The sequence below is a fragment of the Perognathus longimembris genome, chromosome 10, assembly GCF_023159225.1.
Source record: "Perognathus longimembris pacificus isolate PPM17 chromosome 10, ASM2315922v1, whole genome shotgun sequence".
NCBI classification, from domain to species: domain Eukaryota; kingdom Metazoa; phylum Chordata; class Mammalia; order Rodentia; family Heteromyidae; genus Perognathus; species Perognathus longimembris.
Genome location: NC_063170.1, coordinates 65,206,509 through 65,234,455, shown reverse-complemented (window position 1 = coordinate 65,234,455; position 27,947 = coordinate 65,206,509). Strand labels below are relative to the sequence as shown.

Here is a 27,947-nt window from a genome sequence, read left to right as displayed (position 1 = left end):
ACGCGTACTTGGTCTTTATCTTCTGTGAACTGTCTTGTGGCCCGTTTTTCAGTAGGACAGTCTTTTCATTGGAGAGTTCTAAGTCTGGTAAATGTGGTCAGTAGAACAGTATGTATGCACAAGTCCTCTGCCTCCCCATTATGAAAGCAGAGTAAAAAAAAAAATACTACTGGATTACAAAAACCAACTCTGGAAAGACATTTTAAGAGACAGCTGGAGGAACTGGAATTCGGGCAGACTTATTACAAGATTTGCTGTTAGTTTCGTTACATAGGATGGCATGGCAATTCTATGTATTTTAAAATACACTAATGAGCTACAGAAGAGGACTGAAATGTTTATGGTCCAAACAACAAGATGTCTAAAGGTCTTTAAAGTGTTTCAGATAACACAGTAGGGGGGGGACAGAGGAAACAAGATGGGTAAAATGTTAATTATTCAACCTACGCTGAAAGGTACACAGCGGTTCATCATTCCTTCTACTTGTGTATCTCAGGATTTCAATAATAAAATTTCCTCTCTTTCTACATGCTTACAAATTCAGTAAGCACCTGCCCCTGCCTACGTGTCATGCTTTTGAAAGGCCGTGTGACTCATTCATTCTCAAATAAAGGGGTAGGAGTCGTACTTTTGAGCAGGAGCTTTTAAGGCCACTGCTGTTCTTGGCACCCACAAGTCTTATGTACCGCAAAACCCTATTAGCACACACATCTAAGTGGGACATTTTGGACATCCTGGTTGTAGGATACAAGAAGTTATGAGTATATACAAGCATACTGCCTTGTTCCTCCATGTTGAGTCTCAAGTCCAGACAGGGTCTTGCTCATGCTAGGTAATTGCTCTACCGTAGTTGTACTTCTAGCCTCTAACAAACACTGACTTCAAAAAAATACTTTCAGGTCCATGAAACAGATTCTATTTCTAGGCAGGGTGAAGATAAAATGCAGCAGATCTTATTCTTAGTCTCCAGAAGATGGCTAGCAGTGACTGTACCCAACGCACGTGTTACAAAAGGCAAACAAGGTAGGCTTGAGATGGGTTCCCTCCCAGGAGACCTGATTCTGTTTCAGGCATTAGCTTGAGGGTTTCAAGCCCGGGGTTCCCCACTAGGGAGCCTCGACTCTTGCAGGTCAGTGGGAGGTGGGGTCCTATTCAGAAGGCGCCATTTTAGAGTTAGGAAGACCCTTAATTAAAGTCATTTTATCCAGTGAGTCTTAAACTTTGGTGGGAGTCAGGATGCTGCTATTGTCTTTCCTGCCATACCAAAGCCCCAAAATCATGGGCTCAGTGGAAGCATCTAGTAAGATTAATAGAAATTTAAAAAAAAAATGGAGCCAATGAGTGGGCCTGCGTTCAGTCCAACTAGGCCTAGACTTTAAGTCTCTGGATTTACACTGGCCCGGATGCTGACAGCCATGGCCAGCAGAGAAGAGTCAAGGTGACCGGTGGGCCTGTCTTGGGGTTTCAACTCTGGGCCTAGGCACTGTCCCTAAGCTTCTTAGCTAAAGGCTACCACTCTATACGTGAACCATGGCTCCATTTCTGACTTTCTGGAGGCTGATTAGAGATAAGAGTTTTAAGGACTTCCGTGCCTGGGCTGGCTTCAAACCCTGATTCTCAGATCTCAGCCTCCTGAGTCGCTAGGATTCTAGGCATGAGCTAACTGGTGCCTGGTAGGAAAAATTGTTTGGAAATATTTTTGAAAGAATTGGAGGGCAAATGAAAAACACATCCAAAGCAACGGTTGAATCGTCATGCTCCGATGAGCCGAGGAAGAGTTCTGAGGCAGGCGGAGCCCGGATCCCAGGCTCACTCTCCAATGACCCTTTTGCTCACATTCCGGCTCCGTGAAGGTGGCGTCCCCACAGACATCTTTTCAGACACAAGCACTTAGGTTTCCTGACATGCCATTTAAAAGAAAAATCCCCCCTGGACTTGTGTTGAGGTCATACTTCGGGAATAAAATCATTCACATGGTATCTTCAGTGCAACCTAAGGCCAAATAGAACAGCTAACTCTGCAGATGGAGCTGGATACATAGCATTACATAACATGTCATCACTTTCAAATCGGTCTTTACACGCGCTTTTATTGCATACACATGTGCTGCAGACACCTATGCCTCCGTTATGAAGGGCAAGAGCTGGGCTGGAACCTTCTCCCCCCCAGTCTTGCTCTGTTTTGTTTTGATCCTGCTTACTGTGGGGTTTTTCCCGAGCCCATCAGGACTCACCCAGGTAGATCCTGGCAGATGGTTACATTACGAAGGTGAAATGGTCTGCCAAAAACCTGATGAAAACCTGAGCTGAGAAACCAGACCTCCCAGTAGGCTGTGGGGTGGGCGAGGGTGGGGTGCGGCTCTGGTGGCAGGGTGCTCGTCTAGCTTGTGTGAGGCCCTGGGTTCCATCTCCAGGACCACTGGGTAGGGGTGGGGGGGAGGGATGTGGATTTAAGTGAAGAAGCTCTTAAAAGAAGACCCTACAAGGGTAAATACATCTCATGTGCAGAAGCAAGTCGAAGGGTTCCCCAAAGAAAAATGTCCACCCTTAATGATTTGTGTTTTCTTAACAAAGTATGTAGAATGCTGGGGGGGGGGGGGGCGGCGAGGGCTGACCGGAAGGAGATGTGGGTGGTGGGTGGGTGGGGGAAATCCGTGAATAATGCAAGCAGCACTCTGCAGACTAAACATTCTAGTGGACTGCAGAGCCTTCAGGCATTCGATTCTTCTCTGACCTCTGGCAAAAGCAAAAGCAGGGGTAAAAAAAAAAAATCCAGAAATTTATTACAAGTATTAAGTCTTTAGTCTGAAATCCATTCCAGAAGCACGGTGTGGGAAACCCCACAGAGGACTGATGATTACACTGTCTCTGCATGAACTAGCCTTGCTAAATCGCCCGACCTCTCTGACATATATTTCCCCAATATAACAACAAAGGGAGTTAAGGCAGCTTCCTACAAGTTTAAGAGTTTCTTCTCCTTCTTTGCTAGTGGAAAAAAAAAAAAACACCTATCCTGATAGAATATTTAAGTTATATTTCAAACGCAGAGGCAAAACCATCCCATCTTGTCTGGAAATGCCTAACTGGGATGCTAACTACGGCACCGACAGTTCTAGGAACAGTCTTTAAGGTGCGCCAAGTCGTAGACTTTCTGTCAGGATGGGTCGTTTCCGTAAAGTTAAAGACAGTGGATACCTCCTCGCACTCCTTTAAACGGGTAGAAAAACGCCACGAGCAGGTTCATCAGGACGGCCAGGTTAAATGAAATGCTGCTCCAGAAAGACATGTTGCGGGCACACCAGTACAAGACAGGCTGGGCTGTGGAAAGAGAGAGGAAGCTGCGTGAGGCTGGGGAGCGCGGGCTGTAGCATGCTTCTGCCCTTGCCTGGCCCCCACAAGGCCATTCGCGCCCCCAGTCTTCACCCTGGTGGTAAAAATGATCATTTGTTGTGAAGCTGGCACACAGTGACATTGGGCTGGTTCATTTCTGTCTGGAGAACTCAGTGAACAGAAGAAGTATTGGGGGACAAGAAGAGGAGAAGAAAAGGGGAACAGCGGGAACATCGAAAAGGCCTGCGTGCTTTAGTCAATGCCATCAGTAAGAGAATCTCAGGGTTACACAGAGTTCGTGCCCTGACTTTCTGGCTCCCCGAGGCCTCCAGAACCAGAAGAGATACCCAGAGGGACCCAAGTATTCAATGAGCTATTCAGAAACGTTGGGGAGACACAACAGTCAGAGCTGGCCTAACTGGGCCTGTGACCAGGACTGGTACCATTTCCGCATTCCTCCCCGGTTCCTAATGCTGCACTGACCATGATCCCTTGCCCCCCATCCCGTCCCTTGCCCTTTCCCTGCAGTTGGCCAGTCACCTCCAGAGTAGGGAGCCCAGGAGTGTGGGCGGTAGATTGGGAAATGGTCAGCAGTGGACTGTACATTTCCAAAGGCCCCAGGACACAAAGGAAGGGGGATTAAGCCATCCCAAAGGGGGAAAGGTCACTTTGCTATCACTGTTAGCCACGGGCAATGGTATGCTGGCTAGGTAGTCTTTGTCTCAGAATAACAAACCTGTGTCTATTCTTACGTGTACCATGCTTCCTTTTCCCCAAACCCTCTTACAGGGGTGCCTTCCGCTTGCTCCAAAACACAAGTGGCAGGCAGTGGCCACGCCAAAAGCAATTTCCAAAAGACAGTTTCTGTTGGTATTATTCCTCTCCGGGGACAAGCCTGGGTAGGTGAGAATGCATCTCTCTCATGTACTGCTTCCCCTCCCCTCCCCCAAATGAGGTCATCATTTGGCTACAGGACAGCAGCCAATGGCAAATCACTGGCCCTTCTTCAACCATGCCCAGAGCAGCAGCCAAGTCTCTGGAAGCTTCTATCCAAAATATAGTTATGGTACAATTAAATAAATCCCTGGATAATTAAGGAAAACCACCTCTATCATGTGTGTACTTGGTAACAGGCAGTATTTCCAAACAGTAGAGGACTAATCATCTAGTTTAAAATCCATCATCTTATAAATGAGGGAAACTGAGGCTGGCTGGAGGTAGAAGCATGGGTGATTTTATTTCCCAGGTTAGTGATCTTCTGGGGTTAGCGACAGGATAAAGGTAAGTGGCGTATGTCATTCAAAGAGAAGGTGACAGGATCCGGTTGACTGTTGGGAAACAATTGACTTTTTGTTGTTGCTAATTGCTGAAGCAAAGTTAAGATTAGAAATCTCCTGCTCTAGCTACAACAGCTACTGGTGTTTCTTCTGGGACTGAAGCCCAGCTCTGATCTGGTGAAGGAAACTCCAGAAGAGAATAAGGGAGGTGAACAGCACAGGGTTGATCATTGCTCCAGCTAGGCGATGGATACACACAGAACTTACAGCCTCTTCTCCACCTTCATGCATGTATCGCAAGTTTACAGCAACAAGTTGGCGAGACAATACAAGTGGCTGGCAATGCCTAGCAATGGTCCATGCAACCCCAAATTCCCTGAAGACAGCGTGCCTGTCACAGTGTGCCGGCAAGCATGCGTCCTGCAGGATACATCAGAGCAACCCCAGTAACTGGTCTTCAACCAGGAACGCAGAGGTCAGCTCAGCCTTATGTTCACAAAGCTCACCTTCAACTTCAATTCTACTGCCACTTTGAATCTAAACAAATATTCAGGCCTTTCAGAAGATATGGAAAGACCAACCTTGTGCAATATTTTCATTTCCTGTCATGCACTGAATGATGTCCCATTTGCCTTTCCAGACCTTTCTCCCATTTCCCATCACGCCATGCTCCGCCTCCACTGGAAGTCTAGGGGTGCTTCCACCATACTTAGTGCCCCCCCCCCCAGCCATGTACTCTCTGTGGTAACTGAAAAATATATCCACGAGGTCTTTGATATTCCTCTCTCCAAGGGGTGTGCAGCCTAATTCCCTTCCTGGTGAACACAGGCCAGACCAGCAACTTGCTGCTAATAAATAGGAGACGGTGCAACCGGCGGCATAAGAAGTCCAGAAGCAGATCACAAGGAACCCTGCAGCTTGCTCCTCGCTCATTCTGGAATCATTTGCGCTTGGAGGAAAACAACTGTGGAGTCTGCAGAACTCGCAAGGCAGACCCACGGAAAGATCCATGTGGCCAGGGACCGAGGCCGCAGCCCGCAGCCAGGAGGGAGCACTGAGGAGTGGGTCCCCCAAGTCCAGACACGTGCTCGGATGATGTACCCTGGCTAGCATCTCAGAAGCAACACAATGAAAGACTCTGGGCCAAAACAATGACGCTAAGCCACTCCCGAACCTCCGACCTGCAGAGTCTATGAGGAAAGAAGTATTTATTGTTTGTGACACTCCATGTTGACAGGAATGAGTTATTCAGGGATAGGAAGCGATCCATGTGCCTTTGGCGGTAGGCACAATAAAATCCCTCTCATGTCCCCATTGAATCGGCAGAGCTTGTGAATGTTCTGGGAAGGGATGGCTGAGAAGGGCTCTACTGGACAAGGATGGTTGTGGGAGGGAGGACGAGGCTCTGAGTCAAAGAAGGCAGACATCTCTAGAAGCTGGAAAAGGCTGGAGACGGCAGCAGGAACAGGGCCCTGTCAGCACCTTGATGGTAGCCCGTGAGAACCTGTTCAGACTTCTGAACCACACAAATGTCATGTAATAAATCCATGCTGCTGGAAGCCTCAACTTTTTTTGTAACATATTAACAGCAGTAACAAGGAAACTGAATCTTTCTCCTCTACCTCCAATCTCTCAGGCTGTGTCAAGTTCTGCCTACCCCTGTAGACACTTCTCCCATCCCACCTTCTCTCGGAAGTCTTCCTTTCCCCTGCTTCTCATAACCCACCACTGTTTGATTATAGCCTTCCATCATAAACAGCGTGGTACTGTAGCCACTTGTAAGTTATGTCTGTGCTGCCTGCCCCTTTGGGTGGCAACCTGCCCCCCTCACCCAAGTCAGAGCCAGTGCGCATGTGTCACTGAATCCCTTGCTGGATCTTGCGGTGTGCCTTCTACTTGCTGGGAGCTGCAGGTTGGCTGGATCAATACACCAGCCATATTATAGTGAAAAGGTGGTGATATGACCACAGACGGGAAGAATGGTTTCCATAACTACACATGGGGCCTCTCTAGGTAATGTTGGCTCCTAGTTATTGCTATTTAAAGGTACTGGCCTTAGTTGGGTGACTTAAAAAAATATACACACAAAAATATGTGTATGTATATTTTTTCTGTATATAGTCTATATATTTTGCGTGTATGTATGTGTATGTATACATATGTGCATACAGACTTTTCCAGCTGCATGTCTACAAAGTGTGATAATCTTGGGAGAAAACCCCATGCCAGAAAGGGTCCAAGTGTTACTGTCCTTTTATCTTCTTTAGAAGAGGTCAGAGAGAAGGTGTGGATAGGAATATTGACAAGGGTGTGTGTGTGTTGTGTGTGTGTGTTGAACCCGTGCTCAGGTATTGTGTAAGTAAAACAGGGAAGAGGGTTTCTGGAGAGCAATACAAGTGGGTATTTAAATTCTTGCTGAAGAAAGTACTAAGCAACACTGGATTTCTGTTGAGTAATTGGTAAGGCTTAACCTCAGCGACACATTCGGAACAAGGCAAAGCAGCTACATAGACTGGCTAGAAAAATCTTCCTTGTAGCCACTTTTAGGAGAAAATAATATGTTTTATTTTAACTATCCTTTCAATGAATGTATTTCTCCCTTCCTTAAATATGCAAATCATCTCGAATTTAGTTATTATTTTCAATTTCTCTCTTAGTACTTTTGAAGCCAATTAGAAATTTTTCAGTTGACAAGTACAGTTATACTAAGCTTCATGGAAACAAAACTGTTTTTCAGAAACAGAAAGAGAAAATGAGGAAAAGCATTAACCATAATATAAAATAAATCACGGAATGAAGAGAAGGGTGTTGGAGAACAAGTGAATCCATCAGGTGCAGTGAATTCCTCAGTTCACTGGGGAGAGGCGGGGGGGGGGCAGTGAAACACAGAAAGGCTCAGAGCCCCCTGCCACCCCAGGCTTGAGACACAAGCTCAGGAAGAGGCGCTGGCTCACCAGTTTTTTAAAGAGGCCCATAAGCACACATGTGTATTTGATAACACCATTTTGAGATACCGAATCTATCTGACGCATCTCAGTAGACAAGGACACTGGAGAGGATTAGTAAGGTTTGGGCATGTGGATTCACGATCCCTCACTAAGCTGCAGTTGCGGAATACTGTTGGGATAGGCAAAGGCAGCTGATGAGAAGTTCTCTCCTTATCCCAAGAGCTGGAAATGAGCATGCAGCGGTGGGGTCGGTGGGGTCTCTATCTACCCTGTTTTGTTTTTTCTCTTATTTGCCTGAGCCTGGTGCTGTGTGGTTATTTCCAGGATGAAGCATGAGCAGGAAGAGTTTCAGAGAGACCCACAGTAGGCTTTGAGGACGCACTGGGGTCTGTACATCAAGAAGGAGGTGATGAAGGTCCCTTGTCCCTCCTGGGGAGACAAGTGACATGGGGCAGGACAAGTTGATCCTGGGTAAGACATTTTAGAATGCTTCGGAGATGTGTCATGAGTGGGGGTGGGGAGGGGTGGGAACAGGGCCTTCTGGCCAATTGGTTTGCAAAGGCTTCTCTGCCACTAGGAATCTAGGAATGCAAGAGGACTAGGAAGAAAAGAAGATCAAGGAACCCTGCGGAGAGAGAGACAGGTTGGGCCCTGCTCCATCCGATAGACATTGATCAGGGAGAGGACAAGCCCTGCTGGAAGCCGACTTTGAGCCAGCTCTCCCTGCCCCAGCTGTACCTCACAGGAAGAGCCGCACTCCAGCCAGACCCCGGGGTTTCAAATAACAAACCTGGGGCCTGACTAACACACAGAAACGAGGCACGATCCCTTTTAAGTTGCTCACAACAGCTGGTACTGAGCATACTGTTCGTGCTGAAGGATCACATTAAAACCCTAATGAAAACCAGGAGCAAGGAAGCCCTCTGGAAAAGCCCTATAAAGCTGTCTTAGACGAGTCATTTCAACCCGACTTGGCTGAGCTGCTCCCGGGACCTGCTGGTGAGCAACGAAGCATCTTATATGGCAAATGATTCCACTGCCCGTAAAATGATTGAGTCTCGAATCCCAGCTACTCTGTAAGAGGGCAAACACCGGCGTCTCCGGAGCAGGTGTGCTAGTAAATGAGCTGGCCCTGGTGACCCATCCTGCAAGCACAAAGGCCCGGCCTTTCTCCTTCCTTTTGACTTTCGACATTAAGGTACCCGAACAGGCATGCTCAGTCATCCATAGGGCTCCCCAGTCAAATCCAGCCAAAGGCAACCTTCTTTTTCAAAAGAAAAGTTGTCTCCCTAGACCCCGGCCCATTTAGCAGCTACCAAAGTTCCTCTGACTTCCTAGAGGTCAGAGGTGGAAAGTGTCACAAGTCACACCATTGTGGCTTCTGCCTGGCGTTCAATACACACCTCGCAATTTCTTCTGCCAATTCATTTCATTGAAGAGGTCTTCGGAGCGCAGGAAGAAGTCGTTGATTTTGCTGCCTTGCTCATCTCGCTCGGTGGTGTAGTATATTCGCAATTTTGACTCTTTTGTGAGGAATTCACATATGCTGGGCACAGGGAAGACAATCTGCTCCATCGTTCGATCTAATCTGACAATCTAGGGTGGAAAAAAAATAGATGAGATTTCAACAATCTGCAAATCCTTTTCCAATGGTCCTCGGCCACTGGCAGTAGACTCGGGGTTTGAGACACAGACTCCGAACCTCTCTGATTTTTAGAACCCCTTCCCATCGCGCTAGGCTGCATCTCTCCTAAATGTACATAAAAATCATTCTGGTAAGTCTATCTAGCCTTGGACCCCATTCATTTCAATGTCAGTAACTTTTATCTGAAACCAATGACATAGAGTTTGGCTGAGGCTGGCTCTGTTCAATCTACCTTTCTGCAGAAATGACAGGGGTCTGTATCTGTGTTCAAAGGACAGCCACCACCTCCCAGGTGACCTCTGAGCATTAGCACATGTGCTAAGGGCATGTGAAGAATGGAATATTTGTTTTATTTCTCTGTTTTATTTCGCTGTCACACTGGCCTGGGTCAGTATTAGACCATGGGTATAAACGTCACTCAAGATAGCAACATTGAGTTACTTTTCCCCAATAGGAACTTTATGAAGGTCTGTTCTAAAAGTTTGCTTTCTATCCGATCACAATGACCTACTTGTCCCACCATCCATATAATGCATGATAAAGGAATCAATATTCCCATTCAACTGGGATGGCCACGTTGTTCCTTAGACTAGCTTGGGGGGGGGGGCAGGAGTGGACACTTCAAAGGTTTCCCCCATGCCTGTCCTCTACTAGCTCTATCCCCAGAGAGGGAGGAGGTAGTCTGATCTAGATTGTTCAAATTCTAGGACACTGTCCTGAGTCACAGTCCTGGGGGGTAGAGATTTATAAAAGGCCATGAGCTGTGGTACAACACAGGCATGTCCTCTTTGTTCTTCCTCCCCAGAGGCTGGACAAGTCAGGTGAGAGCCGGGGCTGAGGCGCTCAACAGGAAGAGCCTGTTCTCCTCCCTCAGTACCTTTGTTCCCTGGTGGAGCAAGAGAGGTGACTCAGGCCACGTTATGGTGGGAAACTCTAGCCGAGGTGAGGCGGGTTCCCACAGGTTCCGGAGGCTATTAGGAGCACGGTGCCTAGACCAGCAGCTCGTAAATTAAGCTGGAACTCGGGTTTCAGAAGGCTTTGTTACCAGGTGGACTCTGGTTCAGAGCCCGGCCATAGAGAGCTGCACCTGTGCTGTGGGAGTGGAATGCCGAGAACCTGCCGGGGAACCACTTCCCCGGGTGACCTGGGTGGACACACAGGTGAGGGATCAACTCTGCACCTCCTGGTACCCAGGGGCCTGGTTAGGATGGGCCTGGTGGTTCACTCCCGTAATCCCCGTTCTGTGGGAGGCTGAGATGACAAGGATCATGGTTTCAGGGCAACCTGGGGAAAAAGTTCACTGAGACATCATGTCAAGCCGGCACTGTCGTTCTAGCTAAGGGGGAAGCCATAAAATGATGGTGCAGCCCGTGGTCTAACAACAGCAATACAGTGACATCGAAATGGCATTTCCACAGGAAGTGACTTCTAGGCCCCAGGGCTCCACTGAGGGAAGACACTGGGGTCTTTGAGGAAAGTCTCAGGAAGTGACAGTGTTCCCTGGCTTTGCACAGACACTCCCCGCCCCCTCCCCAGGGAAATCTGAAGGGAGGAGTGGGTGGTGGCTGAGGACGGCTCTGAGGGCCAGGTGGGAGGCAGGAACACCCCGCCAGAGCTCTGTCATTTATAAGCTCTCCATCCTTTAAAAAAAATTAAGTAGTTACACAGGGGCTTCAATGAACACTTTTATTCGTCAATTTATTTCCTGCCTTGGAAGTGGAAGATGGCGAGGATCGATGCGAGACCTTCTCTGCCTCAACCAGGCTGGGTGACAGAGTTCATGCCTTCTAACCGGACTGAGCTCGAACCAGAGCACACAGGGCATCACCACCGACATTCTACACTGCAAACACCCACAGCCTCGCCTCTACAGGATCCAGAGGTAGGACTTCTATTGCTGGAAGAAGTCTGTCGGTCCCTCCAAATCTCTCTTCTCACATGGACACTGTATTTTCTTACTAGCCAAACAGACAGCTTCATCATCTCTTACTGCCTAGAGCCTGGAGACAGGAGCCTTTGTCCTGCGGGATGCCGAGAGACAGTGCAGGTAACCTAAAACGCACCCCAAGCTCAGGAGTCAGACAGACCAGGATTCAACTTTCAGCTGTACCCAGGAATGCTCTTCAAGTGCCATGGCCTCGCTGTTCTGTGTGCAAACTCAATGTGTTCACGGGGCTCCCGGATGACTAGAAGACGTCTGCTTTGTCCTGCTTAAAATGTATATCTGACCAGCATGCTCCCCTAGACTGGAGCGCTCCCCTGGATAAGTCTCCACCAGTCCCTTCTGCACGTAGGGTGCAGATGTTTGAGGATGGCACAGGAGGTCTGACATTCTGGCTGCCTCTTCTCGTTCTCAGTCGTATGCTCTTCCCCACCGGCTTGCTCAACTCTAGCTACCAGGGACTTCTCTAGCCCTGTCGCTTACCTAGAATCTTCCCCATGTCTGACGAGCTCCTCCCTCTGGGTTATTCAGTTGCTGAGTTCTTTCTGTCTATATTTAGATCCCATTCCTTTACACCAGGCCTCCCGGGCCACTACAGACTCTAGCAATTTCGACAGCAAGTCCCTCTACTGGACTTCGTTAGGATGCCATCTGCTTTTCCTTATGGGCTGGCTAGACTCCGCTGCAAATGAGATCTATTTGTGTGGATTCTCTAAGTGTCTGCCTCCCTTCCAGACCTTGAGCAGTAACCGTGACTCTTCTGGCCATTACTGGGTGTTCAGCACCCATGCATCTCATGCCGTTTCCACTGCTCATTTGCATGGCTACGTGCCAGCTCCAGCATGGGGCATCGCCCACTGAAGGTCTCAATCCCAAAGGCCGGACGCCTGAAGCCTCAGCCCTCCCGAGCCCTAGGCTGACTGCTTTCACCTCAATCTGTGCCGTGTGCTTGGCATAGAATTCCAGAGCCTCATCTCCGTCCACTTGGCCGCCAGGTTTCAGCATGGTCTGAAGTTCTTTGTTATGCCGAGCCAACTAGAACACAAGCACGGAAATACAGGGGTCAATGTCTCTTTGTCACAGGAATACATGAGCTCCTTTCTAGCTGTGAGCTTAAACAAATACATAATGCCCAGCAGCAAGCTGAAGGGCAGAGGTGCTGGGAGCCTGGCTCCCTTCCGCCCAGTGTGCTTTGCACGGTGGCTATTTTGGGAATCGGGCATAAAAGCGTGGAAGGCTCATGCCCATGTAGGGTCCGACTTTTCCTTGATTTCTTTAGCCAGGCAGGAGGGGCTGGGGTTTGTGGTGCAGCCCCATGGAGCCTTCCATCCAGAATATTCAGAAGTAAGACCTCTTGGAGGCCAGATACTGCGGGGGAGGAAGGTTTTTGAAATCCTTCAGCTGGTAAGAGGGGCTGGGAACTGCCAACCTCAGGCCCAACACTGCCATGGGTTTACACCCAGATCCTCTATCTGAGTTTAAAAGGGACAAAGGGAACAGGAAACACGAGTCTCCAGCTGAGCTACCGCATGCCCATCTCCACCCAAAAGCACACCAGTGCCCTAAAAAGAGGAAGCAAGCTCCAAAACACAGCCAGTTTGGGGAGAGAATTATGCAACGGAGCGTTTGGGTGCCAGGGCATGAAGTATTACCATATCCCCGGAAAGGCAAACAGAAGGAAGTCAGAAGGACAGGTTCCCACAGATCTTCAAATGAGATAGGCCAGGAAGCTGAGAGTTGTCTTTAGGTTGTTACGAGAAACTCATTAGTATTTATAAAAGCCTGGCTCCCTCAAAGTCATAAAGCACCTCACGTCACAGCTCAGGGGTGGATGCTTCTCAGAGGCACGGGGATTTCCAAGCACTTGACCCCACCACAGTGGGAAAATGGCAGTGCCTTGGAACCCAGCACCTTAGAGGCAGGTTGCCAAGGGCAACTGCAAGCCACCATCTCAGGAGTACAAATGGTCCTGGGTTTAAAGCCTTCCAGGAAAGGCCCGTCTGTGGGCATCTCTGGCTCGGAACGCAGGCCCTGCAGGTAGCAGCGCCTGGAGGGGCCTTGCACAGGCCATACCTGGTGAGCGAGGATGTAGATGTTGTGCCCCACATTCCTGGGGGAGGCAGCTCCATCCTCTCCATTCTCTCCATCTTCAAATTCCACTTCGCCTTGCATGTAGGCTTTCTTGATCACTTCCACCTGGAAGAAGGGCCAAGCAAACACATCTGGTTAAGGGGAGATCACCGAAGACTGGCGTTCACCGCATGGGAGCCAGTAACTATCCTGGCACAGGGACCGCTCGTCACGCTCAGCCCACATGGGCCTTCCTGATACTCTCACGAGCAGTCCCCACCACTCTCCACGGCCACAAGAAGCCCCCTCTCCCTCGACTTACACCGGGAGGCGTTCATCACTCGTTCAGGGTGCGTTTAGAAAGGGGTTAACGCCCATCAAAGCACCGCGACATGATATAGCGAGACACATGAATTGTCTAGAAACCAGACTTTCCCTATCTCCGTACCCCCTACCACCAATTCTCCTGGATCCCAACTCTTTCCCTTTCACGGAAACCTAAGACATCGATTAGCTTCGGGAATTTTCCCTGCACGTAGAGATGGAGCATCAAGCAGAATCACCTACAGTGCGCTCTCTCTGTGCTCACACTGGGCTTAGTACGTTATCATTCTTTTTAAAAGTTGAATGCTCACGCGCATTTTATGAGGTACCAGAGATTCCCACTTCGTTATGGATGAGGAAACAGACTCGGAGATAAAAGAACACTGCTAAAGTCATAGCTAATGAGCTGGGATTTGAACTTGGCCATTACCCTTCACAGCTGCCTGAGTCACTCCCCACCCCCACCCCCCCAGCCCCTGCTGGTGCCCCGAGGACTCATCTCAGGCTCTGAGCATGCCTCTTAGAGCCGTTTCTGTACCTGTGGGCTGCTCCCCCTCACCCCAGTTCCCAAGTGTAGGGGCCAGGGCTGCTCGTATTCACATCCTTCCTCTGGTCCCACAAAGGTGGGACTGGGCCAGGTTTGCTAAATGGACATACCATTCAGGCTTAACGATTCAAAGAGTAGGAATAAACACTCCCTCGCCTGCTAAGTCGTACTAAGAATTAATCATTTTCTCTGAAGATTCAGAAGGTGTCCTGGCCCCCTGCGTTGCTGCCAGGCCATTATTCTGTCTGAACGATTCCTCATTACCCAAGGCCAAGCAGGCAGAGAGCCGCAGCCGATCGGCACAGAGGCCAGGTCAGCTGCCGGCTTTGACTTTGCAGGCAAGAGCTTTGCTCTCTGAGCTTGTTTTCCTGCCAGTTCTAACACCAAATCAAACAAACAACATGTTGCATAGGTGGTAGGGGCCAGAGTACATGCAGACATGTGTACACATGCATGCACCTGCGTGCGTGCACGCACACACACACACACACACACACACACACACACACACACACACACACACACATGCATACATTCTGGGTAACCGAGCTTCCTTTCTATTTGGATTCTTACAACCCACTTTGTCCCAAGGGGCCTTTGACTCTTCCCATGATCCAGGATGATCTATGATCTGCAACCACAGGGGGCCACTCTGGAGCTGGCAGCAGCCACAGCCCAGGGTGCTGCCATTTCCCCTCCCAAGGGACCCCACAAGTCCTGAGGCCCATTCTCGATTCGTAGCAACCCAAGCAGGGTCTCTGCAAGGTCTTTTGAACCCTATTGAAGAGGGGCACACCCTGGATGCCACGGACTGTCTTACATAAGTGGTTATGTAAAGCATGGAGGACTCCCTCCATGACCTCGCAGATCAAAGGCCTGGGCTCCTGTGGACTTTATTTAAAGTGATAGACACATAAAAGGACCTTGGCCTGCTGGCCAGGGCACACTTCAGGTCACCCGGAGGCAGCGATGTATGAGAGTCCTCATGTCAGTCTGTCAGTTCATTTATTTGCATGGGGGGGGGTGGGAGTCCAAAAAGAGAGTTCTGCCCCGAGCGGAGCGCCTGTCGGTGAACAGTGTTTGTCTCACAGTCTACAACACCAGCTCCCAACCTGGAAGTCACAGCCCTTTGTGAATAGCACCCCTCAAAAATAACCCAAGAAGACAAAAACCAACGACAGCCTCCAAACTACACGGGTGCCAAGAGCAGCTGTGAACTCCTCAGTTCTGGACAAAGCTTGGGGCCAAGATACCAGCCACGAAGGGGAGCACGGGAAGGAAAGGGCTCTCGTTCACAAAGGACGTGTCGCCTGCTGGCTTCCGCGTGGGCCTTCTCATCTAGACTTTAAAAGCACCTTTCAGTGGAGAATCTCTTTTAGGGATCAGGAAAGAGTGGCTCAGAGAGGTCAAATAGTTGCCCAAGGTGACACAGCACAAAGGATTGAGCTGAGGAGCTGAATTCGGGCCTGCTGGGCTCCTTGGCCAGGCGCTGCGCACTTCTCCATGAGGGAAAGAGGAGGAGGAGGAGTTCCCCAACCAGTCTGTGCTGACAGGAGAGGGCACAATAGCACATGTCCAAGGCTGTTCTTTTCTACTCAGCTCGAGGGCTGAATTAAATGCTCTTTTTTTATATACTTGTGAGTTGGGAGCTTGGAGAGGAAGTGCAGGGAAGCAGACCCCGTGCTCCCTAAAGGCGCCGTGGCTGCCCCAGTCACGGGGTCAGCCCGTGACTCACCAGCTCCTTGGGTCTCATGTTATAGAGAATCCGCTCCGCGTTTTCGCTGTCGTGCCTGCTTTCCATGATGGCCAGGAGCAGCTTGGAAGCATTGTTCTGGATGGGAGAGGCAAGGGGAGAAATGTGGACAGGTTACTCCAACGTCACATAAAACCTACGCCCCTCCTGCATCTAGTTCATCTCTAGACGAATCGCCTAGAACAATGGAAGTGCAAGGTCGTAGTTACACTGCATTGGTGAGGCCTCGAGGACAAGGAGAGATGCCTGCCCAGGCTCGGTATGGACGCGATCTTCTCTGAATGTGCTTGATCTTGGGGTTGCCTGAACCTGTGAATTCAGAGGACTCCCTGCATGTCGGCACCCTCCAGGTAGCTAACTGTGGCCGGGAAGAATCTGCTAGACACAAATCCACACTGCCATGACAATGTCAGGGTTGAAGGTGGCACATTCTCTGCCTGGGTGGTTGCTGACATTGTCATTCAGTCTCATGGGTCATAGATGACAGGCAATAAAGTCAATTCTTCCCTGTCTTAAAACATCTTTCTCTCAGCCCTTGTAACTTCTAATGTTGTGATTACAGTGGATGCTAGCTAACAAAAGTGGCCCGGAAGCACACTGCATGCCTGTCGTGGCTCCCTGGCACCGTGGAAATGTCTGTGTGTCTACACCCTGAACTTCCTGACTTATGCCAGGGACTAAACTTCACGTGTTTCCTTGTGGGTAAGATTCAGAAGTTCCTGTTGCCTGTGAGCAGCTATGCTATCACAGGGTAGAAACTTCTATCAGAATCCTAGATTCATTAAAAAACAAAAACACAAAGTCACTGAAAGGCCAATCAGGAGCGCATGAACATTTCAGTCTCTTTCAGTCTTCCATTGTGTACTTTATGATAAATGGAAGTCAGGCACATGAGACTTGAGCAATATTTGAGTCTAAAGCATTTCAGAAAGAGCTAAACAGCTTCCCCTGCCCCCTAAATACTGGGCTCTCAGTTCTCAATGATAGAGGAAAAATAAAAACAAGTGTGCTGTTTGATTCCCTGGGCTTCTGTGATGACATTTTCCGAACACCTTCCATTCCCGTGACGCCTGCCCTTCGTATGGGAAATGCAGCCCAGCTGGTCAGCTGACCCCGGAAGTTCTAGGCATTTCATAATTGTGATAAATGCTTGCTACTGGGGATGGATGTAGCAGAGGACAGGTCTCCACAGGCCCCCGTGCGGAACAGATAAGAGGAACTGCACCTGGTGGCATTAACGCATTTCCAAATACGCTGCAGACACCTGGGTGGGTTACAGGTTCAGCTTTCAGAACTGGATCCTGGAACCCCTAAACAGAGGGAAGTTTGAGGGACACCACTGCCAGGAATGGTCTACCAGACTCTCAGGCCTCTAAGACATTGGCTCGTAAATCCTGTAGCTTAAGCAGCTTGAAGTCACTACTTTCACTCCATAAAACTATTTTAGTGTTTATGGGGCTGCTCCAGTATCGGCCACCTGAAGTCCTCCCCCAGCAGTAACTCAAACTTGTCAGGAAAACTCACAAGTTTTCCTGCCCGTAGGGAGGTTCTTGGTTTGCAGCTGTCTTCGTTTTTACAAGGATGTAAAGCTGCCAGGCTGCCAAGTCCTTCCTTCCTTCCTTCCTTCCTTTCTTCCTTCCTTCCTTCCTTCCTTCCTTCCTCCCTTCCTCCCTCCCTCCCTCCCTCCCGTGTGTGTGTGTGTGTGTGTGTGTGTGTGTGTGTGTGTGTGTTAGTCCTGGGGCTTGAACTCAGGGTCTTGAGCTTCTCTACTCAAGGCTAATGCTCTATCACTTTGAGTCACAGCTCCACTTCCTGCCTCTGTTTTACACTGACATAATCAATCACTTTTCTGCTAGATCTATGTTTTAATTAAGAAGAGGTTCTGGGGTTTGAGGTTCTAGGTAGACTTAGATATACTGTTAGTTGACTAGTTGTCAATGGGTCCTTCTCCTCAAAAAGGGGAAAAATTCAGAAAGCAGAGGAAATGGCATTTCTAACTGTCCATGTCATCCACAATGGAAGCTTTTGGTCCTGGATGTATTCTTTTGTTTCTCACCCTCCCCTGACACATATTCTTTCCACGTGACCTAACAGTCCTCACTTCTTTGGAAATGAACGAGTGAAGTTCTGTCAGAACATGCAATGTGGATCAGTCCTTCAGTTCGACAGAACTATGGTGGTTTGTTTCTTCACATCGACCATGTCTCATGCCGAGACACAAGGGAAGAGAGACAGTTCCAAACTGGGACGGCCTCTTGCTTGTCAGTCCCTACTTGCCTTCAGTTCTAACACCAGGTCCATCCGCTTCTTTCCCAGAGGGTTGATGTCATTGAGGATCAGGGCTGTGATGATGTCAATGCCGTTGGACTCGTGGGTGGCTATGCAGTTCTGCAGAAACAAGACACACACAGACATTTACACAAATGCTGGCCATCCATCACACGGCTGCTATTTCAACACCATGCTTACGGCTCCCAGCAGGGTCTCTGAGGGAGCATCTGCAATTTTCCGTGAGAAAGTGGTAAAAAAAAAAAAAAAATGAAAGAGATGAAAATCTCTAGTTTCAGAATTAACAGTAAACAGTAGGAAAGTCCCCGTACTCGCCAACCGATAAACTGGCTGCATCTCATCCAAACAATACATACAGTGAGGGCAGCTTTTGTTCTTTAAGAAAAATGTGCTGTATGACTGATAGCAGGACGGGAGTTCGTTTTCCCCTTTAAGAATGTGTTCCATTCTTACTACGTCATTCTTTCTGCATATTTTTGTACTTGTGCTTAAAAGCTTAAGCTTGGACAGCAAACTTCTGGCTTATTCACACACTAGCAAGATGCATCATTGTCTTCTCCTGGAGAAGGACCCCCGCCCCCGCCCGCTCCCCGCATCTGGGGCACACTCTAATCCAGTCCAGTCTGTTCCTTTCAATAGGCTTCTGTGCAGGAAAGCAAACGTAAGTCTGAATGAGGTTCACTCCCATAGCACAGAAAGCCTTTTCCCCAAGCCCGCTGCGTTTCTGTGCTCCCTTGTCATTGTCACTAGGAAGATAGCGTGGGAAGGAGGATCTAGTCAACGGGATCCTGACGTTCAGAGGGCCTTCATCAACTGCTCTCCCCTGATCGCAGGTCCTGACTCTCCCAAGTCCCTCGGCATCTCATAACTTCCACGGCCGTGGGGTGCAGAAGTGCCCATCACTGGCCAGGAAGAAGCGACAGAGTGGTTACAAAATCCTACTCCACCTGGCCCGGAGGTCAAAACTCACAGTCTTCAAGATGTGGCTCGTGGCAAGGATGCCACTCAAGAAAAAGAGAAGAACTGAGCTCCACTCTGCCACTGTACCTGTTTGGGGAAGTCAGAGTCAAGATGCCCCCCTGGTCTTTCCTTTCCCTGACAGTCCACAATGCTACAATCTCAACCAAAATGATTCCCTTAACACGCAAGCTGTTTAATATGAAGTGAATTTTGTTTCTATTTCTCTAGCTAGGTTTAACCACCTGATTCAAGTAACCACTTCAGGATTCTTCTTGGTATTTAAACGACATCTCCATCTTCCTGTGCTTGCTGAACTCGTATTTCATTCCCTATTCCCCAAACCCAAATCAAGCCAAATCCTGCCAAGTAAGAATAAGCACAACCTTCTCATGCTCAATGAGGGAAAGTGCTGATGTAGGATGAAGGGCCATGGAGTCCTTTCCACTGGCTGACTTACCAAGACAACAGGCAGATGCCATGTGACTTCTGAACCAATCTTTTAAAAAATTTTTATTTTTTTTCTTATTTATTGTCAAAGTGATGTACAGAGAGGTTACAGTTTCATACGTTAGGCATTGGATACATTTCTTGTACTGTTTGTTACCTCCTCCCTCATTCCCCCCTTCCCTCCCCTTTTCTCTCTTCCCCCATGAGTTTTTCAGTTGGTTTACACCAAACAGTTTTGCAAGTATTGCTTTTGTAGTTGTCTTTTTACCCCGTGTCTCTCGATTTTGGTATTCCCTTTCACTTTCCTAGTTCTAATACCAGTCTATACAGTTTCCAATGTACTCAGATGAGATACAGTGATAGTGCAGGTACAACCACAGGAAGGGGATACAAGAGGATCATCAACACTGAACCAATCTCTGTTTGCACTTCCAAGTGACTGACACCTCCCTCCACCCCACCCAAACACCACAAGGGAATACCTGGTTCTCGTGGCACGGTCCTTGGCAGTATTCTGTCAGACTTTCCAGGGTTTGGTTGATAAGTGCGACGTTCTTTTCGTTTATGTACAGCCCAAGCAGACCGAGGCCCCCAGTTGTGCTCCCACAAATGCAGTCCAGAAATTGCAGTGTCTCACACACCAAATTATAGTTGGTCTTGTTATTTTGGCAACGGAGAAAGTTCTGCAAGTAGTCAGTACCCAAGTTTGAGGGAGCAAGAGACAGAGAGAAGAGGGGAAAAGGTCATCTAGGCTGCCATGTTGGTATTTTCTAACATGCTAGGTCCTTGGTCTGACCACCAATTATGCTGACAGATGCATCAAGGGGCCAAGTCTGATAGTCAAGCTATGGCTTGGGTCTGTTCTGTGGCTACAGTGTTATACCTTCCTCACCCCCCATTCCCCAGCTTCTCATCAGGTGTTTTAGAGCATTTGCGATTTTTAAAGGATTAGATGGGGGGCTCTGTTTAAAATGATGGTGTGGGCTGCGTGACGACCACCTTGAGTCCAGTACCAGGGACAGTCCACCACAAAAGGAGAGGCCAGAGGCTGCGGTAAGCCCAGGCCCTGGAGGGAGACTGGATTCTCTTGTTTGGCCATTTCCTCTATGCACAGGAAGGGATAAGTGTGTGTAAGTGTGTGCAGTGTCAGCGTGCGTGTTCTCCGGGCTGACCTGTAATGTTAACGAGAGACACCAAGCAAGGCACTTCCTCAGCAAGCTAAGGAGAGTCACTTTCAACTGCCTCATAAAACAGAGTATCTCCATGGAGAAGAGCTTGTTGGCAGAGGCTTCAGTAATGTGTACGTATGTGTGTGTGTTGGTGGGGGGGGTGGGGGGGTTCTTTTTAAGAAGCAGAAATTAATGGCAATATTCTTTATCTCATAGATATAAAGTGACAAAGTTTAGCCTAGAAAGAAACACAAAACAGAAATAACCAAAAGGTAAATAATTGGAGACAGAGTAGTCTTTGACTGGGTAATTCTACTCTATTATGTGAGGAAATGTAAATAGTCTAAATGCCCATCCACCATGGAGGGACTATAAATATTCTAGTATGCCAATGCCATTTCACGTGATGAACCAGGAACACTGAGTAGATACATAATGTGCCAATGTGGAAAGACATCTGGGCCTACAGTGAGGTAGAAAACAAAAACATAACAAATGAAAACAAAAACCCAAAGAACCCAACAATAACAAATGGCAAATAGACTAAGACATGATGCGATGACAGTTGTATGAAATGTTCCCATTCGAATGTATAGACAAAGAAGTCTGGAATATTCTTTATGGAAAGAAGAGAACTTTTTCTTGCCAGTCCTGGGGCTTGAACTCAGGGCCTGAGCACTGTCCCTGGCTTCTTTTTGCTCAAGGCTAGCACTCTACCACCTGAGGCCACAGCGCCACTTCTGGCTTTTTCAGTATATGTGGTGCTGAGGAATTGAACCCAGGGCTTCATGTGTGCGAGGCGAGCACTCTACCGCTAAGAAGAACTCTTTTTAACTCCTTATTTTCGTTTGAACATTTATGAAAGAAGTATAACCCCAGTAGCCCTTGCATAATGTAGGCATTTGGTGAAAGCAGGTTACACGTTGGCGACCAGATTCAATGCTGTTTTGCCACCAAACTAACCCACATCCCTCACTTCGTGGAAGCCCCTTGCATCCCCCAGTGGATGACTTGGGAGTGCTTCACTGTGGTTCTCTCTCACTCTAAGGAGGGAGAAACCTGGCTGAGGAGGGGTGGGCCGGTGCAATCTGGCTGACCTATCACGGTGCAGGAGTGGAGGACGCTCGGAGCAGGCATGCCCTGATTGGCTGGTTGTCTAAGCCGCAAATCCAACCCTCGGTTCTCCAGGCTGCACTCACTGCTCTCAGCATGCCCCTCTCTGGCTGGCAGCAAGGAGATTCTTCCTGCCCTCAAGCACTCTTTATTTTCACGACTCCCCGCCCCGCTCTCCCCGGGCCTCCAACCTCAACTCCTCTTCTTTCCGGCTGTGAGCTAATGTCATTTTTCCGGGAGGCCCCCTCCTCCCAACTCCCAGTACCCATGAAATGGGGGCCCTGCAGGCTACGCCTCTGCTCTTCGTACACGTGATGACTGCTGACGGTAGCTGGCAGCACGCCCAGGAGCTGGTGTCGACGCAGACGGCAATCGTCTACGAGTTCAAAGAGACGGAGGAGAGGGAGCCAGGGAAGTGTGCAGGCCCATGGGCACACATGTTTTGAACGCCCCATGAGGGCCAGTCTCGCACAGGCTCAACGGTGTCTAGCAGGGGATCTCCCCTGCCCTCATTCACACCCACTTCTTCTCGCCCTCTCTCAACACAGGGCTGTGCCTGTACTGGGAAAACCCTGCTCTTCTTGGGATCTTCCTGGGAGAGTGCAGGCTAGATGACATCTAACATTCATTCCCTCGGGGCGGGGTTGGGGTCCCAACCGGAGCCACGCCTGAAACCACATGGGAACTGGCTCAAGAGCAGACCTTCCCGTTGAGTTTCTGACTAAGGCAGCAACGGCCCCCTTTGGCAAAGACACGCCTCAGCGGCTTTCTGTCTCCGAACATTTACCAACAGGAGCAAGTTAAGGTTATAAACATGACGAGAAACTCTGGCAGGAGCCCAGAGACTGTTCATCCAGAAGGCCAGCACTCCCTCTCTCTGATCTGATCTGCACTCTGTCCACCAGGGAGCTGACGACTTCTCCCCAGATGAGGAACCCCGACCCCGCGACCCATCATCCGTTCCTCAACTCCGCCAGCAGTGTGGCATGCGGAGTAGCTCAATTCTGCTTTTTACAAAAATCATTGCAGGCACTGCATTTCTCCACCTGTGATTTCACCAGGGCAAGTCACTCTCCCCCCAGAGAGCTGGATTGTGTACCCCTCTGGTCCATGTACCCTGGCATGCCCACCCCCGCCCCGAACCTTCCGGGGCTCCTGTAGGTCATGGCAGGGATCGCCCACAGGGCAGCGTACAGGAGGATGAAGCACCGAACGCGCCTCTGCGTATGGCTTGCCAGGCACCTGCTCTGAGTTTTGTGAAGCACAAAAGCACAAAGCCACAGCCGTGAAGACTTCCAAATAAGAAGGGACGGAACTGCAGCCAGCATACAGTTAACAGCCTGGCTTGCCTTGCACAGTGGATGGGAAGCGGGCAACGTTGGGGAAGGAGAGCCCGGGGGTGGGTGGGGACCAGTGACATCACACGGGAGAGCTGTGGAGGGCACGGATCCTCCGGCTCAGCCCACCAAGACGCTGCTTGGCAGCGGCTCCCTGGGGGCCGCACTGCTCACTCGGTCCCGAGGGAGGGAGGGCCAATCGCCCTCATAACCAGTGATCCTAAGGCATGAGGACAGCAGGGAGTGAGCTGATGAGCCGATGACAAGTGCTTAGGGGACCAGTGCTTTGGTCTGCTGACTGCCGAGCAGGCCTCCGTGTGGTGGGTCAGGCACTGAGGTGCTAATCACAAGTCTCATCACCTTTTACCAAATGCCCAAACCCCATGGTTGTGTGTTATCTACTCCTTGCATAACCCTGTGAGGTATCTATGGCACGTGAGGGGCACAGAGTCTGCAGCCACACTGCCTGGGCCCCATGGCCTGAGTTCAAGTTCCAGCTCCACTGTCTTCTAGCTGCAGGTCCTATCCTCTCCGGGCCTTGGTTTCCTTCCCTGATGAAGGAGGTAATTATTTACCTCTTACCCCCTAATCATTACCTGCAGGTGATGTATCAGGGTCTGCCTGGCTGGGCCCTCACCTACAGGTGTCCCCACCTGCTGCTATCAGAGTTCCAACCCAGTCCCTCAACTTCATGTCTTGGGGTCCTACCCAAGCCTTCAACCTATAGGTCTTGGGGTATCTGCCAAACCCTCTGCTGTAGGTTCCAGGGTCCCCCAGCCCTTCCCTGCAGGTCTCGGGGTCCCCCAGCCCTTACCTGCAGGTCTCGGTTGTGGTTTTCGCACAGGAGCTGCAGGAAGCGGAGGATGGGCTGCATGATGGTGATGACGGCGCTCATCTCCAGGTCGTCTTTGGCCTTGTCGGCCGTGGCCTGGGTGCCCTCCCCGGACTGGTAGTGGTCGTCAGGGTCGGCCTCCCTCCGGAAGGTGGAGAAGGCTTTCCTGGTGGCCGCAGATGCCTCCAGGAGCTGATCCCGGACCTCCTCTGTGATCTGTGTGGACGGCTCTTTGGCTAGAAGGCAAACGTGAGACGATCAAAGTGAAGGCGCCATGCACACGCCAACGGGGACCGTCAGAACCCCAGCTTCCTGCTCCTGCCAGGGGTTTGCAGGTGGCAGAAGAGCCCAAGGGGGTCACCATGTCCTCTCAGGGCTCAGACAGGAGAGGAGCAGGTACGTTGAAGGCTTGCGGTGCTACTGGAAGGTAAGAGGTGGGACCTAGTGAGGGGTCTCGGGTGGCTGTGGTGTGTCCTTGAAGAGGATGGGGGCGGGGCTCATCCTTTCTCTTTTTTCCCCTCCACTTCCCTGTCACCAGTTTTGGTTTCACCCTGCCAGCATGATCCTGCCGTGATGTCCGCCCGGAATCAGGCCCCAGAGTAACAGACTCCAGGGAGGAAAATGCAAATGAACCTTTCCTCTCTTCTAAGCTGACTCACCTCAGGTATGCGTTACAGTGACAGACAGCTAACACGACTCATAGTAAGAACTTAGGAAGTGGTCGTCATTTTCCTTCTCTTAATCTCCATTCGAGACTGGTGGCTGTGCCCCTACCCCTACCCAGCTGAAAATGCCTGGAGGCACTTGTGGGTGGGGTGGGGTGTGCTGCAGGCATCTAACTGGTCAGAGTCCACGTGAGTAACCGGGCACAAGACATTTCCAACAGCAAAGGGCTCTCCCAACGTCAGCCGTGCTGGGCTGAGACAACGAGTGCTGACTATGGAAAGAGAGGCTCAGGGCGGGTCTACGCACTCCATAGTCCTGCTTGGCTTCCAGCCAGATCACGGGTGAAAAGCTTTCTACTTGAAAGGACGTAAGGATAAATTACCTGGCCAATACCAATTTTAAAGCGTATATCCCCTCAACTTCCTTTACTAGGAAATGGAAATCACAGGCAATGAATACCGAGCAATCTCTGGCTAGGCATGTTGGTGCAGACCTATTATCTGAGCTATTTGGGAGGCCAAAGTAGGAGCATCACAATCTGAGGCCGGTCTAGGCAAACGCACGAGACCCTATCTAAGAAATGAACTAGGGCTGGCAATGTGGCTCAGTGGTAGAGTGTTTGCCTAGCATGCATGGAGCCCTGGGTTCGATTCCTCAGTACCACATACACAGAAAAAGTGGTGCGGTGGCTCAAGTGGTGGAGTGCCAGCCTGGCGAAAAGAAGCTCCGGGACAGTGCCCAGGTCCTGAGTTCAAGCCTCAGGACTGGCATGCATAAATAAATAAATAAAAGTAAAAAATGAACTAAAGCAGAAAGAGCTTGGTGGCGGGGGGGGGGGGGGGCGTGGGGGGAGATGGGTCATAGCTCCAATAGTGCAATACCTGCCCAGGAAGTATGTGGTATTACGGTCAACCCCAGTACTCCCCTCCTTCAAGAATGTCAATAGGTCAACAAAACTCTTAGCATGACCAAGAAGATCTATTTTTTTTTTTTACAATGCTTTATTAAACAAGAAGACGCTTCTAAGAAGCAGAACTTTAGCTAAGGTAGGTCACTTGGAAGGACTGGAGCATCCCCACACTGGTTATTTCCTTTTGCAAACCTTATCTGAAAGCATCTCGGAGTCCAGAGGTCATAGAGAACATCAAGAGACCAGCGGCTGCCCGGCTGATCCCCGTCCAGCCGATGGGAAAACACAGAGCATTACCTTTCTTCCGGGACGGGGCATCCCTGTCTGTCTCTTCGTCCTTCTTCTTGTTCCCCAAGTCACTGGTGTTCACTGTCACTGTTGCCTTGATTTCCTGCTGGGCCACCTTCATCCGGTCGTAAAAGACCTTGAAGAACTTCTCTGACTTCTTGTCTTCTGTCAACCGGCAGAAAAAGGAGTGCTGCCAAAGAAAACCGAAGACGTTTCACCAGGTGACAGAGCCGCTGCTGAACCCCACAAGACCCCCCAAAATGTCTGGGAGATCAGAGGCAGACCCCAAACACACAAGTGACCTATGAGTAGAGTTAGATCCAGTATCGCTTCCACGCACTCATCATCAGGGACGTGAGGCCTGAAGGTTTTCCACATGAAGCCTTTGAAACAAACCTCTGTGCCCGGATCAGCCGCATGCTGTGGAAGCTGGCCGTGACTGGCCGCCTTATCGGTAGACGTCAGCCAATACGATCCGGCCCTCCTGTCCCGCATACCAACACCTCCACTAGCAACGGATGTGGGAAAGGTTTTTGGTGGTTACTGCGGAGTGGTCTCCCTCACTCAGAGCCCCACGACTGCGCAGATCAACGAAATGTGCCGCCTGTGTCATTTAGAGGTAGAGACGACAGCCCACAAGTGTTGACCGAAATGAGAAAGGTGCTCAGGAAGGCACAGTTTCCTAGAAGCTCAGAGCGGCCCAGGTGGACGGTGGGCCGCAGTGATCCCAGAGCTTCAGGGGAGAGTGATTTGCACGGAAGGCCTGGGGTCGTTCGCGTGGTTAAGAGTTCCCAGGTAGCTTGCCTCTTGGATGTGCATGTGTTTTTTGGACCCACTGCAAGCAATCATATATACTGTTGATGTAAAAACACAATATGGTATCCCAACTTCATTTGTGAGTATTTGCGTTTCACCCCCTTGCAAGTTACCACGCTGTTGTGAATTATTTACATAAAAATACAATACGGTCATTTCCAGAGGAGTAAAACAAAACAATATATGTATTTCTCCCAGGAGATCTTCCTGCCAATTTCATATCTTCCCTTTTGGAAAGATGGAACCCTATGTAGGGAAGTCTTCCTCTTCGGGTCCCAGAAAGAATCGCAATCTTCCTAAGCCCTTACACCCCCAATGCTTGCCCTGCACGGTCCCCAGCCTTGATTTAGCAGTCCCCCTACCCCCCTCGAGAGCCACCATGTTTCCACTGGCCAATATACACACACAGCCACTGTGGTCCTGGCCACCGACCTGCACAGCAGGTCCACCGTCACCTGTGGCCTCTGTCCACAGTGCACTTCGTGACTGTGGCCTTTCTCCTGTTCATTGTTCTTCACTTCTGGTGGCTTCCTACATTCAAGCCCTAAGATCCATCCTTCCTACTTGTACTCTTTTGTTCTATTCCCCTCCTCCGCTCCTCTAGCCACTCCCAAGTTCAAGTTTCCACCTCACTGGTCACTTCGCCTTATTCTGTGTTGCTGAGACCCCTGGGAGGTCTTGAGAGCACAACCCCCACCCCCACCCCCAGTTGCTCTTCGTTACCTTTATGTTTCCTACTATTTCATCTAGCCATCCGCCCACTGAGGTGCACCTGTCATGAGCTGAGCACTGCGCCAAATAAATGATACACTGTAATAGTGAGCCAAGAGACCAGGATCCTCCCCCTACCTGGACACTGCTCCCACAGAGCAGACAGAGCAACTCCACAATCATCCTAATAACCACATGTCTCCAGGCAAGGGACCTAAGAGCCTGCTGAACACAGACCTGTGGCAGACACTCGATGCCACTGTCCTCGTTCTCCTGCTGCCCCAGGCTCTGCCCATGGCTAGGCCATCCTCATCACTTTGGCCTCTACCTGGGCTCCAACTTGGCCTGACTATACCATGTGTCACTTTAGAAGGCAACATCTCTGAAACCCCACGCCTCTCTCCTCTCTCCAGCGAGGCCATCTTCACAGTGGCCCCAGGTCACTTAACCCTCACCTGCCCTCTTCTGTCTCCCCGGGGCAACAAGATGTGGGGGGAGCACACAGTGGTGCCGCAGTCCACCCGCTTCCTGCCTGTCTTGCGCAGAGTGTAAGCTCTGTGAAGGCAGGTGCTTC

At 49.9% G+C, this 27,947-nt stretch overlaps 1 protein-coding gene across 14 annotated transcripts in view; it reads right to left on the bottom strand.

The window, feature by feature from the left end:
* The window catches only part of Itpr1 (inositol 1,4,5-trisphosphate receptor type 1), a 292,664-nt gene that overhangs the window by 41,673 nt on the left and 223,044 nt on the right, over window positions 1-27,947 (bottom strand). For all 14 annotated transcript variants that reach the window (XM_048356179.1, XM_048356178.1, XM_048356180.1 and 11 more), the window contains 9 exons: window positions 25,856-26,036; window positions 23,965-24,218; window positions 20,014-20,214; window positions 18,113-18,223; window positions 15,818-15,913; window positions 13,215-13,337; window positions 12,072-12,176; window positions 8,958-9,150; window positions 3,195-3,317 (listed from right to left, as the gene is read on the bottom strand). In XM_048356179.1, the coding sequence (XP_048212136.1) occupies window positions 3,195-3,317; window positions 8,958-9,150; window positions 12,072-12,176; window positions 13,215-13,337; window positions 15,818-15,913; window positions 18,113-18,223; window positions 20,014-20,214; window positions 23,965-24,218; window positions 25,856-26,036 (1,387 nt within the window). The remainder of the gene's footprint in view (window positions 1-3,194; window positions 3,318-8,957; window positions 9,151-12,071; window positions 12,177-13,214; window positions 13,338-15,817; window positions 15,914-18,112; window positions 18,224-20,013; window positions 20,215-23,964; window positions 24,219-25,855; window positions 26,037-27,947) is intronic.